This window comes from Canis lupus, chromosome 30 (genome assembly GCF_048164855.1).
Source record: "Canis lupus baileyi chromosome 30, mCanLup2.hap1, whole genome shotgun sequence".
In the NCBI taxonomy this organism is placed as follows: Eukaryota; Metazoa; Chordata; class Mammalia; order Carnivora; family Canidae; genus Canis; species Canis lupus.
The window spans coordinates 39,116,861-39,133,248 of NC_132867.1; the positions used below are offsets into that span (position 1 = coordinate 39,116,861).

General features: G+C 53.0%; 1 protein-coding gene across 1 annotated transcript in view; it reads left to right on the forward strand.

Moving 5' to 3' along the window:
* BACE2 (beta-secretase 2) overlaps window positions 1–16,388 on the forward strand; it is a 79,786-nt gene that overhangs the window by 39,893 nt on the left and 23,505 nt on the right. The window contains exons 3-7 of the mRNA XM_072807040.1: window positions 3,497–3,713; window positions 7,048–7,176; window positions 8,357–8,491; window positions 9,981–10,082; window positions 14,634–14,783. Coding sequence (XP_072663141.1) covers window positions 3,497–3,713; window positions 7,048–7,176; window positions 8,357–8,491; window positions 9,981–10,082; window positions 14,634–14,783 — 733 coding nt within the window. The remainder of the gene's footprint in view (window positions 1–3,496; window positions 3,714–7,047; window positions 7,177–8,356; window positions 8,492–9,980; window positions 10,083–14,633; window positions 14,784–16,388) is intronic.

The window sequence follows — 16,388 nt, forward strand, 5'->3', positions numbered from 1 at the left end:
TACAGGAGCATTTACAGGAAAAATAATTTTTTAAAGATTTATTATTACTATTTAAGGATTTTATTTATTCATGAGAAACAGAGAGAGGCAGAGACATAGGCAGAGGGATAAGCAGGCTCCCCATGAGGAGCCCGATGTGGGACTAGATCCCAGGACCCCTGGATCATGACCTGAACCAAAGGCAGACGCTCAACTGCTGAGCTACCCAGGCATCCTGATTTATTATTATTTTTTTAAAGAGAGTGCACGAGGGAGGGGCAGACAGGGAGGGACAGTCTCAAGAAGACCCCCCCGCTGAGCGTGGACCCCCCCACCCACACACACACTCAGGGCTCGATCCCATGACCCTGAGGTCATGACTTGAGCCGAAATCAAGAGTTGGATGCTCAACCAACTGAGCCACCCAGGCACTCAGGAAAAAAACATTCTTACATTTTCTGATAGTAGTTCATAGGTTGAATAAAGGCAGCAGGTGATTGGGTAATTATAACAGTGGTTTTTGTTGCACACCTGCTGTGTCCCCGGGTTTTGTTCTAAACGTTTTCCAGAGCTTACTCTCCTGGTCTTCAAGATTAACCCCATGAGAGGTGTGGTACTACATGGTCTTCCTTTTTCACTTGAGGCGGTGGAGGCACAGAGAGGTTATGTAACCTGGCCCAGGGTCACACAGCTGAGTTGTCGAACGAGGGGTTGAACCCGGGCCGTGCACCATCCATGGCCTCTCAATCCTGCAAGTGGCACCAGGAAATCCAGAATGCTCCCGCTGTGAGGGGACTAGGGAGTGTAGGAGACACACTCCACATACACCTAAGAGGCTGCGTCAGGCTCTTAGATGTTAGCAGATGCTAACGAGTGTTCTGTAGTGTGGGCAGAGTAAGAATAAAACAACTTCTCCAAAGAAAGTCATGGTAGTTGACACTGTGTTGGGGAGAGAGCTAATCTTTCAGATCAGGGGTTGGCCAACGAGGGCCCATGGGCTACGTCCAACCTGCCCTTTCTGTTAATAAAACCTTATTAGAGCACAGCAGTGCACGTTTGTTCTATGTATCGTCCGTGGCTGCTTCCTCTTCATACTTGCAGAGCTGGGGAGGTCACGCGACCCACAAGAGGTAAAAGTTGTTTTCTAGCCCTTGACGGGAAAAGTGTGCGCACCCTGGGCTGGATCCCGTTCTCTGAGCATTTCCAAATCGCCTCTTCTGTTAGCAGTGCTGCGTTTGTGGCCCTGAGGAATGGCCCCACGTTGTCCCGATTCAGTAGGTTCATTGCTGTTCGTAAATGTGTGAAGCCCTGGATGTGTAGCACATACACCTGAATTGGTGCTGGCAGTAAAGTTGGCAATACAGCGACCTTCCAGTCCCCTTGGTTGACTGCCCTGACTGCCCTACCAGTGTGACTTCTGATGGGTGACCTAGCTTTCTGGGTGCCTGGACCCATCCACTCCCGCTCTTCTGTCTGTGACTGCCCTCATGCACACACTAGGCATTCACTCAATGCTGTTGTCTCCCCGCCTCCTTTTTTTAAGATTTTATTTATTCATGAGAGAGGCAGAGACACTTGCAGAGGGAGAAGCAGGCTCCCTGCAAGGAGCCCGATGCGGGACTTGATCCTGGGATCCCAGGATCACACCCTGAGCCGAAGGCAGACGCTCAACCACTGAGCCACCCGGGTGCCCCCAGATGCTCTTTAAGATCATGGCAGAGTGAGCTAAGACGGCAAATATTAAAATTTCTCATTCTTCATATACTGTATCCCATTATGAAGTTAGCATAAATTAAATTTTTCTCCAAAATGTGTCTGCCAGACATTTTAAGAATCCCCCCTTTTTCTTCCTTCTGATTATGAAAGGTATGCAGAAACCCTATAGACAGCCCTGACCATAAGGGAGTCTCCCTCACGATCCCCACCACCCAGAGGGAGCCGCTGAAAAGTCTTCTTTCACCTTATTTCTGTGCCATTGAGAAGAATGACCCTTTCCATCACATTTTGTGGTGCTACATCATAGTCCATCATCTCGATGCACTATGGTTCCCTGAACTGTTCCCTTTCTCCTGGGCATTGAGGTTGTTTCCAACTGTTTGCTATTATAAATAAAACATAATGACCGTCTTTGTCGCGGGATCTCCATCTGCATCGTGGGTGTTTCCCTTGGGATCAGATTCTCAGAAGTGCCGCTACTGAATTAAAGACTGTTAGCATAGTTAAAGCGTAAGTGATGTGCGCCCCAAGAAGGGGTTGTATCATCTCTGACTTCACTTCCTTCCGGACCCCGGGCAAGATTGCCCTGGTTCTTACAGTCCTATGGCAAAGACGTCGTGTTCAGAGGCTCAGTGTTAAGGCAGTGAGTGAAGACGGCGGGCAAGCAGGAGCACTTGACAGTGATCTGTTTGGTGACCTGACCCTTCTCTTAGGAACTTGACTGTTTTTCCTCGGGTGAGTTCGGTTTTGAGTGCTTAGATACTTGCCTACAGACGTTCTTTGGGTCCCTTCCTATAAACCAGCAGAGTTTTCAAACTCAGATGGCTGGAGGTTTGGATACCCCAGGGCCCTGACACCTACTGTCCTCCCTCCGGAACGTCCTTCCCACGGGACTCACTGTGTTTATGCAGGGCTCACACAGATGTGGTTGGATTGCAGAGGCCTGGGCGACCGCCAAGTCCCTGCCTCTGGGGAGTCCTTCCACTCTTTACGCCCACTTTACGCCCTGGGGAGTCCTTCCACTCTTTATTGCTACCCTGAATGGAATTTTATGTATTCGTGTGTTTACTGTCGGTCTCTGAAAGCCCCAGAGCGGGATTCTCATCTGTTTCAGTAGCTCTTACGCCTAGGGCCGGGTGCATGCAGGACTGCAGATGGTGCCACAGCAATTGGTGTCACAGTGCACACATTCGTGTACGGCCACTAGCCGTACCCCCCTCCCCTATTTTGGTGTTTGAGTGTAATGCGCTTCGGGGCGTGGGGACAGCAGTGAGAAGGAGCCTGTGACATCCGGAGGAAATGTGGGCCTGAGGAGCAGTGCTGTGGTGGCGGAGGCTTGGTCTTTACTTGTCACATTGGTTGCGCGTGGGAATCCGAACCCGAGGCCGCTGCGGGCCCCTCCCTGGGTCACAGAGCAGCAGCGCAGGGACCCTGCAAAGCCACGGGGCCGGACGGGTGCCCAGACTGGCTTGTGCCTTCAAAGGCAAATGCGGTTAAGTAAAGCACCTGGCTTACGGCCTTTACTCGGGCAGATGTTAAACTCGGGGTTATGTGTCGACCCCAGTCCCCCACCCCAACCCACCCCACCCCACCCCACCATGTGGCACAGAAATACTCCCAAATGTTCGTGATGATGTGTTGTGGGATATGTCACTTTGTCGACAGGAACTCTATCAACTATGAAGGGTTGCATGTGGTCGCTTTCCTGTGCTTTGGAGGGTTGTCTTTGCCATGGGCCCGGCCACCTTGTCTGGACACGGACACGCGGGTGAGGACCAGGCCTTTTCTTTTCCTTCTCCAGGTCCAGTACGTACCGCTCCAAGGGCTTTGATGTCACCGTGAAGTACACGCAAGGGAGCTGGACCGGCTTCGTCGGGGAGGACTTTGTCACCATCCCCAAAGGCTTCAACAGCTCCTTCCTTGTCAACATTGCCACTATCTTTGAGTCTGAGAATTTCTTTCTGCCTGGGATCAAATGGAATGGGATACTTGGACTCGCATATGCTGCTCTGGCCAAGGTAAGGCCAGTCTGTGGATCTAAGTAAATCGAAGGTGGGACGAGTCAAACCGGTCATCAGACGGGCGGCAGGTGGGTCCCGGCTGTTGGGAGAGGGTCAGTCAGTGAGAGTCGTGTGGTGGAGACAGACCGTGGTCACACAGTTAATTACGTGTCTAGGCATCGTTAAAATTTAAGGTAAAGGGTGCAGTTCTTTGAACCTTCCTGCCAAGATATACCCGTAGACTTCCCTTTTTTTCCGCTGGTCTTTGTTTTTGCTAATTTTACTTCTGTAGTTTAAAAAATGTTAACAAATTCTGAATCGCTTTAATTTTGGTGTTTAGGAGCTTTTCTGAGGGGAGGATTAAAAAAAGAAAACACATTTATTAAATTCGTATATTTGCATGAAGACATGGAGCCTGTAGGTGGCCCTGGAACCTCGGCCAGGGAGGCATCCCACTGGGGGGTTGGGGGAAGGAGCATCGTGCTGCCTTCCTGTGGCTGCGGACACCCCAGAGAGCCACCTGGAGCCTCACCAGGTGGAGGAGGGGGCCTGAACGTGCATCCTGGGGACCCCCAGCCATTGGCCCAGGAAGCACCAGGGGGAAAGCAGGGGAGCCCTCTCTCTCATCAGCATTAGAACCTGCACCGATGGCCCAGATAGAGTCTCCAAACAGGTGTGCTCAGGCCAACCCAAAGGAAGTGACGTCGGTGTGCCTGAGCGGGGAGGCCAGCTTGCTCGCAGGCTGGGGAATTTCCACCAGGAAGGGATCCCGAGGCATGCAGATTGGATACCAGGGTGTGCCCTGGGCTCAGGCTGGACACACTTGAGCAGAGCAACAGGCGGTCACCCCACCACCCACTCCCCGTGGTGGTGCACTTTGCCCTCTTGTTCAGAGCTTGACTTGGAGCCAGAGCAAGCGTGGAATAGACAGAAGCAGGACTGCAGGAGCTGCAGCCCCGGTGCCAGCAGAGCCCTCCGGCGGGGGCTGTGGGGATCCGGGAGGAAAGGCCTGTCTTCTCTGCCCGCTGGGATGTTCATCCTGGCGTGGGCTCACTAGTAAACGGTGCAGGGGGCGAGGTGGGGAGGGAGTGTTCCCTGACCCCGTGGCTTCTCAAGAAGAAAGGGCCTGTGAGGACATCCTAGGATGTTGGCTCCCGGGGTTCTCATAGCCTCCCCGGGGCGGGGAGGGGAGAGCGGGGGAGCGACTTGTGAGGCCACGCTGTCCTGTCTCAGGATGCTGCAGGCTGAGGGGCAGAGGGGTTTACCCTCCTCGCCCAGAGCCTGTCTGCGGAGCCCGGAGGGTTCAGGGGCCCCTTTTCTTCTCAGTTCCATGGGGTGAGCTTCATATGGAATTTCATATGAAGCATGTTATATCCTAATAAACTACATTCCTTAGTATCGACCGGGCGACCGAGGGCACATTTCATTACCTGACTTTGACAGTGAAAGGTGTGCGTGTGATTGGTTTGATGCTGACCGTTGGGAAGATGGGAGAATAAAACTGGATTGCCCGCGACTGTGATAATACTGATAATAAGCTTCCTTGCAAATATTGACTTGAGAGTCCCCGGGGGTGTCCGGACTTGCCACGTGGCCTCCTTGTGTACAGAATTCTGAGATGACGGCAATCGGCTTCCCATCCCGGGTTTGAGGACAAAGTCACAGGATGGGTCGGATGCGGCGCCGGGGCTGGAAACAGGCCCAGCGGGGCAGGGTGGCCTGGTGGCCCGGAGCCGTTTCAGAAATAGGCCAACTGAGCACACAGTGGTGGCCGCAGCGAGGGGCGGCCCCTAGTCAGTCCCGATGCTTCCCGCCGAGGATGCGCCTCAGACCCTGCCCTCCGGGGGTCTCTCTCACCGGGGGGCCTGGGAGCCACTGCACACCTCCGAGTCGGGCTCTCTGGGGCTGACCCTGGTACCTGGATGTTCTTAAAGCTCAAGAGGGATCCCACGGGACGGTCGTCCTGAGGATGACAATGGATCCCTTATAGTGAGCCAGGCCCTGTTCCAAGGCCTCTGTGTGTATTGGCCCATTGCGACCCCGGAGCAGCTCTGGGAGGCTACTGTTTCCCCATTTTGCAGATAAAGAAATAAAGGAATGAGTCACACGGTGAGCAAGTGGTAGGGCCAGAATTCAGTCGCAGGCGGGTGGCCAGAAGAACGCCAGGCGGGGTCAGCACCACACCCAGCCCACTTCGGGAGGGGGGCTCTGTCTCTGTCGTCTGCCCTGATGCCAAGCGTGCTGCACGTGTCACAGACAGGAACTGTGCCGAATCCTGCTCAAGATTCGACGGAAGCAGGAGGCGGCCAGACACAACTGAGCTAAATAAATGGGACAATTTGTGTTTGCCGAAGGGCTGGGCTCTTACTCCCTCCAGAATTACAGTTTTGATTCTTACAACTAGTAAATAGTGGTTCCTGATACTGACCGTTGGTGGTCAGAATCTGCCGACGGCGTCTGTGCCACCACAAGTAAGTTTCCGTCAGGAATCAACAACTCGGGAGTGCTTGGTATCCCCCAGGGGTCACAGTGAAAATCTGTGCACAGGTCCCTGCCCTACCCTCGGGTATACCAGCCCTGGAGGCCCACCCCCCAGCTCAGAGCTGCTCGCACACCACGCCTCTTCCTTTGGGTTCCTTTGAGTCCCTGGGACGTGGGGGCGCCCCGAGTGAGTGCTGGCTCCACGGAAGGGAGGCACGGGCCACTTCGGTCCACTGAGCGGTGGCGGCGAGGAATCCAGGCTTTTAAACCCCCGGGGGCGCAGGACTGTCCTTCCCTTCTGCTTCCCTGCTCACCAGAGTTCAGCGGGGCCTGGGGTCTGAGAGGTCTCGTGCTCAAGACCCGTGGTTGGTGTAGTGGACAGCCACGGCCGGGAGACGTGAAGAACATTCTCTGAAGCCACGAAGGCCGCTCCCAGCGACAGTTCTCTCCTTACTTACTCAGGCTGAGGTGCGAGTCCACTGCCCATGTCGGTGACCCACTTGCACACCTCGTCGCATCAGGGTGAGAGATGCGACGACATCCTAATAGCTCTAGAAATACTGTCTTGTGTTTGCGTGTCAGCCTCGCGCAGCATCCACGCGGATCTTCTCTCTACTGTTCCAATTTTAGAAATACTATCTTATTTTTACAACAGAGCCGTACAGACAGGGAAAATAACTGCGTTGTAGGAACAAGGTCTGTTGTAGGCTTCTGCGTTACTGTCCTTGATCAGAAGCTTGTGTGTGGTTGAGCCACGAAAAAGATTAAACGCACAGAGAAACCGTTTTGTACCTCGGGCCCGGCGTCTCCCTGGGGTCACTCCTCGTCTACACCGTGAGTCACGGGGCTGCTGTCCTTGTTTCTCCTACAGCCATCCAGTTCCCTGGAGACGTTCTTTGATTCTCTGGTGGCGCAGGCGAAGATCCCCAACGTCTTCTCCATGCAGATGTGCGGGGCGGGGCTGCCCGTAGCTGGATCTGGTACCAACGGAGGTAGTCTTGTGGGTATCTTTTAGTCTTCAAGGGGGAAAAAAAAAAAATCACAATTTAATCGGGCAGTTTTTCTGTTTTATTAACACCCTGGTGGAAGAATTAGACATAGAAGCATACTTAAGTACTGTGGAATTTGGATAACCCTCGTTTTACGACATTTTTAAAAAAATGGGTAAAATTAGGTATTATTTTTATCTTTCCTAATTATCCTGCCACCCACAAGATGATTCTCATGGCTTCCTCAAATTCCATTAGAGCATTTTGAAATTTTTTCCTTTGAAGGGTGACTTTTTTGATGGGTGGAGGAGGGGCAGTGAGGAATGAGGAACAGTAGGGGCTACTGAGGCAGGTGGGCCTCACTCGGGGTTGGCCCTCTGGTGGAGGGTAATGCCGGTGGTTTCCTAAACTGGATGGGGAGACGGGGACACCTGTGTGTCCTTTCTCTGCACGTGCACTCGCAGCAGAAAGTTTTCTAGTGAAACAGATGGATTGAAGGCATCAGCACTGTGCATGTGCTGTAGCCTGAGTGTCCCCTCTCGATGGACTCTGTGCCCAAATGTTCTAAACCAGGAGGTAACAGGGACAGGAAGGGCCCCTCAGAGCGGGTGCTGACAATCCCCTAATCATCCAACTGTGAGAAACAAATACTGTTACTGGCATTTGCCTACAGTGCACCCAATCTTAATACCTGATGTACCCCCTTTTCAGGATAGAGGACAGCCTAGGATTTGTGGGGTGATGCTTTATAGTGTTGCAACATGAAGTTTTGATGAGGGCAGCGCATCTGTTCTGCTTTCCGTGCAGGTGCGTGAGGTTGTAAGTCCTCCTAAGTCTTCCGAAGAACTAAATTATTGTGGGTCAATGTGGCTCCTCGTTTTACCTCATTTGTTTGGGGGCGAATCTCGGTATTGGAAGGCTACAATTGTATGTACTTCCTTTACATGAGGGAAACCACCAGAGCCTCTTGATTACATGAGGGCATAATATTGTTCAACCCTGGGGTACGTGGCCCTCAAACGTTCCCTGTTTAATTTTCAAGCATGTGTGTTGTGTAACATCATCACAATGGGAAGGTACTGATTCCAGTGAGGCTCCACCCTTCTGATTGTATGCTTCTCTGTGTATGTAACCTGTTGATGTGCCTCCGTATATTTATTCTCTTAGACCCGTCAATATTTTTCTTCTCAGGTCCTGGGTGGAATTGAACCGAGTTTGTACAAAGGAGACATCTGGTATACCCCTATTAAGGAGGAGTGGTATTATCAGATAGAAATTCTGAAGTTGGAAATTGGAGGCCAGAGTCTGAATCTGGACTGCAGAGAGGTATTTACCCTTGTGATGTCTTTGTGTCTCGGTACCTGGGTCACTTTTTAATACTACAGCGGGGACCTGGATAGGAAATTAGAAGGTACAGGGGCGCCTGGGTGGTGCAGCCAGTTTAGCATCTGATTCTTGGTTTCGGCTCAGGTCGTGATCTCAGGGTGTTGGGATTGAGCCCCGCGTGGGGCTCCGCAGTCAGCGGGGAGTCTGCTTGGATTCTCTTCTTTCTCTGCCTGCCCCCCACCCCCCGTGCACACTCACTCTTTCTCTAAAATAAATACATTAAAAAAAAAGAAAATTTGGAAGTACACTACATTATAAGACAAATGAAAGATTCATTATACTAAAAGTTATAGGGCCGTGATAATGATGAACTCCTCCTTCCAGAAAATTTGCTTCCTTCCAGTCACTTGGCTTCATAGGGAGAAATTAGCATAAGATGGTATGTGTGAAGAGCACCGTTTCATTGTTCATCTGGGCCTGATGGTTCCTGGAGATGGACTAAGCAGGTTTTCATCAGTGCAAGGGAAAGAACAGGGACTAGAAAAAAACAAATGAAACCCAAAATGAGTCACCAGCGTTATCCTCCATTCATCCCCCTGCCTCTCAGCTCTCACTCCAGGACAACTGATGCTCTGAAGAGCGGCGTGTCCTGACTGCCCTGACTGTCCTCTGACAGGAGCAGACATGCAGAGCTGAGGCATCGAGTCATGTAGGAACCCCATTCTCACCCTATATACATCTGGCTTATTTGTGGTCATAACAGCATTATGATGAGGCCAGTTTGAGGGAGTCCATCTCCTACAATGTCTGCAGGATGGTTTATAAAAACTGCCAGCATTTCATTCTGTTCCTACCTGCATCACTTCCTTTCTCATGAGCCATCCCCTTCTACCACAGTTCCCATATACACAGATGCTTCTGTAAAACCCATCAGAGCTCCAGGGAGCAGTGCTCCTTCCCTCCGGGGTGCTCCCTCCCAGCATGGTGCTCCCTCCCACTGCAGGGGTTTCCAGTCCTAAGGCCACGAAGCTGGGTTTATCGTCAGAGGCACTTACTTTCCATTAAAGAATCCAGGGGTCGAATCAAAGGGGAGGTCCTGTAACACGACACAAACTCTGTGTGCTGATTTTGTAGGATTTGTATAATGGTAATTAGTGTTGTCATTTTGATCTGGAAAGACAAATGGCTCTTCCATTTGTCTTGCTCTTGGGGGATCCTCGACAAGGACATCTGGGCACCTCCAAACGAGGAAGTTTCTGCATGGGGAGAGCTGTCGATTTTGGTCATGTCACTTCCCTTTCCTCTGTTTCCTTATCTGGGAAGCGAGAACACTGGGCTAGATCCAAGTTCTGAGAAGACACTGTGGATTTAGCCGGGAGTGAGGTACCCTGGCTGCGGCTGCGTATGGCAGACCCACAGTGACAGCAGGCTGGTATCCCATGTCATGTCGCTCACGCGCCTTTTCCCCACCAACTCTCCTCTGTTGTAGTATAACGCAGACAAGGCCATCGTGGATAGTGGTACCACGCTTCTGCGCCTGCCCCAGAAGGTGTTCAATGCAGTGGTTGAAGCCGTGGCCCGCACGTCTCTGGTGAGTCCTCAGGGTGCTCGTCAACCTCGGAGAACACCACCGGGTTATGACCACATCCGGGGGGAGTACTACTGTGTATTCTCATAGTCTTCATCTGAGCATTTTGAGGAGTTGAATTTTTTTTTTTTTTAACTATTACTAAGTTCAGTCTTACTTTTAACTAGCACAGAATTTCTTCAGATTAACCTCAGGGGACTTGGATCTGAAGGTGCCATGCTGTTTAGTATTTCAAATAATAGTGTAGTGGATGTAGTATTTTTTTTTTAATCTAAGAAAAAAAAGCCATTTGGTAATGTTCTATATTAAATAGTGAACCAGGAATACATTTGCGGTCTTTAAAACAAAACACATGAACTAGAAAATCGTACTATTTTTTTTTTTTTTTTTTTGGTTTTCATCCAAGCCGTGCTGGGGTTTTAATCCTTCTGTAAAAGAATGTGATTCTTTTTACAGAAGACAAAGGTCAATCAGCCAGTGTAGTAATTATTAAAATCACGCTCAAGGGCAACATGCATTTTGGAGAACTGGCTGACAGTATTCCAGTATGGCCCCAACTTTCCAGTTGGTTCGGGGCAAAAGGTGGACCAGAGTTATTGATGGAGAAGAACACAGCTTCAGGGGTCTGGTGGACTTGAACGTAGACTGGTTTCTGCTCTTTCCTAGCTGGGTGCCTGGGGCGGGCTTCGGGCGCCCCGAGTATCCACATTCTCATCGCGGGGCTGTCGGGAGGGCTGAGGTAGGGTGTGCCCCACACGATGGTGCCCCCGAAGAGAAGCATCTCATGTCCCAACCACGGTGCTGCTGCTCTTTGTTTGAACGTGAGACAAACATCCCTCTCAGCTTCTTGGGTGTTTTCATAAGCGTCAGTCTGTACAGGGCCACCCTTGCAAGGTCACCAAAACCACTGTCTCCTCCTGTCCAAAGTCTCAATCCTGGTCCTAACGCGGGGCTGACTGCCCCACTACTCCACTGGCCGAAATCAAAGAATGAAGGGAAAATGCACAGCGGCTGCTCTGTTACAGGTTCCAAGCAGAATCATGGGAGGGAGGAGGGGGTTTTTGGTTGTCTTGAACCAAACTTCAGAAGTCTGAAACTGCCCTGGGAAGAGCAGCAGGCAAATCAAGAGAATGGTGAGTGGTGGCAAAAAAGCAGCAGCACAGAGGCCCTTTCTGAGCTTGAAAGGACTCCAAGGCAGCGGTGGTCAAAAGCCAGAGTCAAGCTCTGATCTTGTCTCATATCTGCTGAATCAGAAAAAAACGGCAAGTAAAGTTTTTAGTGCCCTAAATTCAGAATGCTGGCTGAAAAATCAGACCACGCTTAAAATACGAAGCCATATGCTGATCTCCTTCAGTAGTGAAAATGTCCTCAGCAGACCTGACACGAGCATCTTGGGGCTGAGTATTCTGGGCTGTACGTGTCTCAGGACCATCCGCAGGAATGCTCAAGGCGAGCGTGTGAGCCCCGCACGCCCGTGGGCTGCCCTGCCTCTGCGCAGCCCGTGACTCCAGCCCCGGTGGGAGCTGGGTGAGCCCCCCGGGGGGCATCGCAGCCCCTGGTTAGTGGCGGCTGACTTTGTGAGAAGGCCACGAGGGAGAAGACATGAGATTGCAGGATTTGTTGGCCTTGTCTAAAATTATCCTCACATTTCTGAGCGTGTGTCGGGAAGAGGAGGACCCGAGAAGGCTCTCTGTCTTGGGCAGGGAGAGCGCAGCCAGTGTGGACTGGGTCCCTGCCTGGACCAAAGATGGGCATGGTCTTTTTCTCCTGTGGTGGAGGAGGGTTTCTTTCTAGTTAAGGGAATGACTAGCTTCGGGGAGTTAGATGCAGTGCAAATGTTGGGCTCTGTCTCCTGGTCCGGTTTGTTCAGATGGGATTTCAGGAATGCATGGTTTATAGGTCTGTATCTTGAAATGGGCCTTGTGGGGAGTTCTGGGTATAGCAACCTGGGCTCCCCCTCTTCATAGCTGTAGCCCCCTTGTGTTCAGACCACTGCTCCCCCATCTGTAAAATCAGATGCAGGATGACACCTGCTTTCAGATGACTTCTGACTCTAAACTCTGTGACCTGAGGGTCAAAACTGTCCCCCAATGACATGTGGCTTAGCCTCCAGGGAGGCCCTTAGATGCACAGACATCTCTTTGGAGGCAAGTCCCCCATCTGATTGGGAGCTGTGCCCCTTAGTTGAGTTACCGGGGCCCCTCGGCCTGATCCTTTATCTGCGAATTAGAGCTGTGCACGGGCACTGATGGGGGGCTCCCTGCCCTGGGTGCAGGCCCAGCCACCCTCATCTTAGCCCATCCTCAGGTCCAGCAAATGACTGCCCCATCCTTATCAACTCATCTGGCAAGGGATTTTGCCCTCTGATAAATATGGTTCAAATCAACGTAACTTTTACAAAAAGTAAAGATATATTCACGCCAACATTATAAATTTTACTAACTGGTCACTAACAGTTTTCATTATGGATGTTCCATGTAATGGATGAAAAACCCTAAGGCATTTTCTCCCCATTGTCTGGCCCAGGAGGGTGGGAGGGTAGGCGGGCTCGCAGCTGCCATATGTGGTTCTGCAGCACGGGGCACCCAGAGTTCGTCCAGTGACCCCTGGTTTTCTCAGTTCTTGCCCTGCTTGGTCTCCGCACCATCCCTGCTTACCTGTGTTACCTTCTCTCCACTTTCATAGCAGCCTCCTTCCTGACTTCCCATCCCTGCGCCCTCTTCATGGGTGTCTCCTTTGCTGGCCTGATCCAGGGTGGGTCCTAGGCCCCTCACTTCTTCCTGTATTCTCTCGGAAGGGATCCCACCCGAGCCACATCGTCACTTCCCATCCGCCCATCAGTGACTCCAGGGTGCGCCTGGCTAGACAGGAGTTTAGACTCAACCGGTGGGTATGCAAGTCCCACTTGGACTCCTGAGTCACACCTGCTTGCCGCAAAGCTCAGATCTCTGACAAATGATTTCTGATGAAGACACCAAGGCCATGAAGATACCCTCGGACCCTCAGCTCCTGCTCCTTCCTATTGGTACACCAGCTCCCCCAGCTGCCATCTGTTTTATCCAGTGAGGCAGCTTCCATGCTCTGTCCGCCCTCCCTCAGTCTCATCTCCTACCACCTCTGGCCCTTAGCTCAGCTTCCTAGGGATGTTCTCTTGACTGTCACCCCTTATTCCCGGTACTTCTCTCCTACCCTGCCCTGTCCCAAGCTCTCCTCGCCCCGCCCCGTCCCCTGATCTCCTAGCCCCACCCCATCCCCTGCTTCCCTAGCCCCGCCCCATCCCCTGCTCTTCTAGCCTGCCCCATCCCGTGCTCCCCTAGCCCCGCCCTGTGCTCCCCTAGCCCCACCCTGTGCTGCTCCCCTAGGCCCGCCCCATCCCCTGCTCTTCTAGCCTGCCCCATCCCCTGCTCCCCTAGCCCCACCCTGTGCTCCCCTAGCCCCGCCCCATCCCCTGCGCCCCCTAGCCCGCCCCATCCCCTGCTCCCTCAGCCCCACCCTGTGCTCCCCTAGCCCCTCCCCATCCCCTGCTCTCCTAGCCCTGCCCCTGCTCCTCTAGTCTTGCCGGGTCCCTGCTCTCCTAGCTCACATAAGCTGCAGGATAGGACTGCTCCAGAACCTTCCCTCACCCTGGTGAGATGGCAGGAGTTATTTGTAGTTAACTTGGCGCCTTTGAGACTAGTGGGCATGTGCAGGTGGCATCACCTGTCCTGGGTTCCGGTAGACCTGTGACCTGAGGCTCAGGTGGGCACGCTTGTGTTCTTGGCTGTTCATTTTCCCCACAGACGTTTCCTGAGCTTCTCCTGCGGGCAAGGTGTCAGACCTGTAAGCTCTAAGACAATACAACCCGTGTCCTTAGAGGTCCTGAGACAACACGATCTCTGGCCTTAGAAGACTCAGATCCTAGTGTGCGAGAGAGACCAGAAGCAGTTACACCCCTGACTGTGGAGCTGTAACTGCTATGAGCAGAAGGACCTGGGGGACAGAGCTACGTGTGGGGTGGGTTTCCTGGAAGGTGGCATCTGAGCTGATGCCTAGAGAAAGAGAAGGATGTTCCAGAAGAGCAGAGAGCCCCAGCCCCCAGGGCTCAGTACCAGGAGGAAGAGTGCTGCGCTCCTAATTCAAAGGAGAGGTGATGCCCAAGAGGGCCGGAGGGCCCCGTGTAGGATGTGTTCCGTCTTCTAAAGGGTCACTGCGCAGTACTGAGACCCTGGGCGGCCTGCAGCACCTCTGTGTGCTCTGGTTTCCTCAACTATGAAGGTGGGGGGTCAGGGGGTGATGTTACTGCACCCACAGGGCTTCTGGAGGAGCATCTGGGGCAGCAGAGGGCTCCCAGCCCGACCCGACACCCACAGGTGCTCTCCGTGCCCGGGGAGCTGAACAGCTAAGGATTTGTCATCCCCGTTCCCCTTCCCGAGGCCGGCTGCCTCGGCCCCACCGTCCGAGGGAAACACTGCTTACTGCTGCAGGCATCTGGCACGGGATGAGGGGGGCCGGGAGCTGTTTCCTGTTGATGCGCCAGACTAGTCATGCTTTCTCACGTGATCTCGTTTTGTCCAGATTCCAGAATTCTCTGATGGTTTCTGGACTGGGTCCCAGCTGGCTTGCTGGACGAATTCGGAGACACCTTGGTCTTACTTCCCTAAAATCTCCATCTACCTGAGAGACGAGAACTCCAGCCAGTCGTTCCGCATAACCATCCTGCCTCAGGTATGAACGGGGACCTGTGCGTCCCTCCCTAACCACGCGGCACCCAGAAGTAATAAGGCGCTTCGTGGGTACTGCGCCTGGGTGGGTACCGCATCTGTGCTAGGTGTCGATGGCCACATGACGCCGTGTAACAAACGGCCACAAAACCGGCGGCCCTCATCAGCTCGTGAGTCCGAGCAGACGTGCTGCTCTCGGGAGGCTGGTCGACACGTCTGGTCAGCTGGTGGCCCACCAGCCCTCTAGGGTGGCCTTGCTCATGGTGAGGCCGCTTGGCGGTGGAGCGATGGGGCCGCTGACTCCCACCTTGGGGGACACGTTCCCTGCACCACAGGCCACCCTGTCCCGCGCTGTGCACCCTCACAGGGTGGAGGCATCCCAGGTTCCCCGGGCTGGGGAGGTGGACCCACCTGCCGGCAGAAGGGGCTGGCCGCATAGTCACATCCCAAGGGCCTGACGGCACAGGAGGCCAAGAATTGAGGACATTTGTGCAACATCCACCGTGGCACCAAAGTATGTTCTTTTATTTATTTATTTTTAAAAATTTTATGTATTTATTCATGAGAGACAGAAACAGAGATAGAGAAGCCATGGGGGGAAGCAGGCTCCCTGCGGAGCAGGAGCCCAATGTGGGACTCAATCCCAGGACCTGAGCTGAAGGCAGATGCTTAGCCGCTTAGCCACCCAGGGGCTCCAGGATATGTTGTTTTAAAGAGGGGACTAAAACTGGACCCTCAGAGAGAGGAAGACGTCCTTTTGTTTTCCACGTTCAGTACATCATTGGTGCCTCCTCCTCAGCGTCTCTCAAACAGAGCATGTTGTGCCCTGCTCGGCCATGCTTCTCGCCTCCCCCCACGTTCCCAAGGCTCTGGCTCAGGTCCCCCTCAGGGACATCCAGGTGCGCGCCATGTAGTCCAGTCCTCTCCTCACTGCCCTTAGTACCGTGGCAGCCTGCGGCCTCCTGTCCCTGCTGTGAGCCAGCACTGAGCCCGGCTACGTGCGTACACGTGCCCTTTCCCTGAGGCACCCCACTCGCCCTCCGGGCCTCGGGGGACCCTTCCCCGGCCTCCAGCCTGCCTCCTGCTGTGCCCCTGACCCTCCACTCACTGGGTCAGCATCCTCCTGGGCTTCGTGCTCGCTCTGCTGCCCTGACCTTTGCTTGTGCCACCCCCAGCCTGAATGCCCTCTCCCCCACACGCCCTCTGCATATCCAGATTCTTCCCATCCTTCAACATCCAACTCAAACAACCCCTCTTTTGTTGAACGTCTGCTGAGCAGAATAACCCATTTGTGAGCCCGCCCTTCAGACGGGTAACGCGTGTTCCCCGGTCTGCTCACCCGGTGTGCGGTCATCCCTTGAGGGGGTGTTTTGTGCTGTTGCCTTTTTCATTTGACTTCTGTTTTTGCTTTTTTTTTTTTTAAAGCACATACACATGCTTAGAGCTCTTCCTCGGTTACATTAATTCCTTGAAGATGAGAACCCTGAGATTGAAGGTCCTTGCTCCTTCCCTGGCATGAGCGCACAGTGGAGGCCAGGGTGTAATCGTTGTTTGTTTGTTTGTTTTAATATTTTTAAAATTTATTTATTCATGAGAGAGACAGAGACAC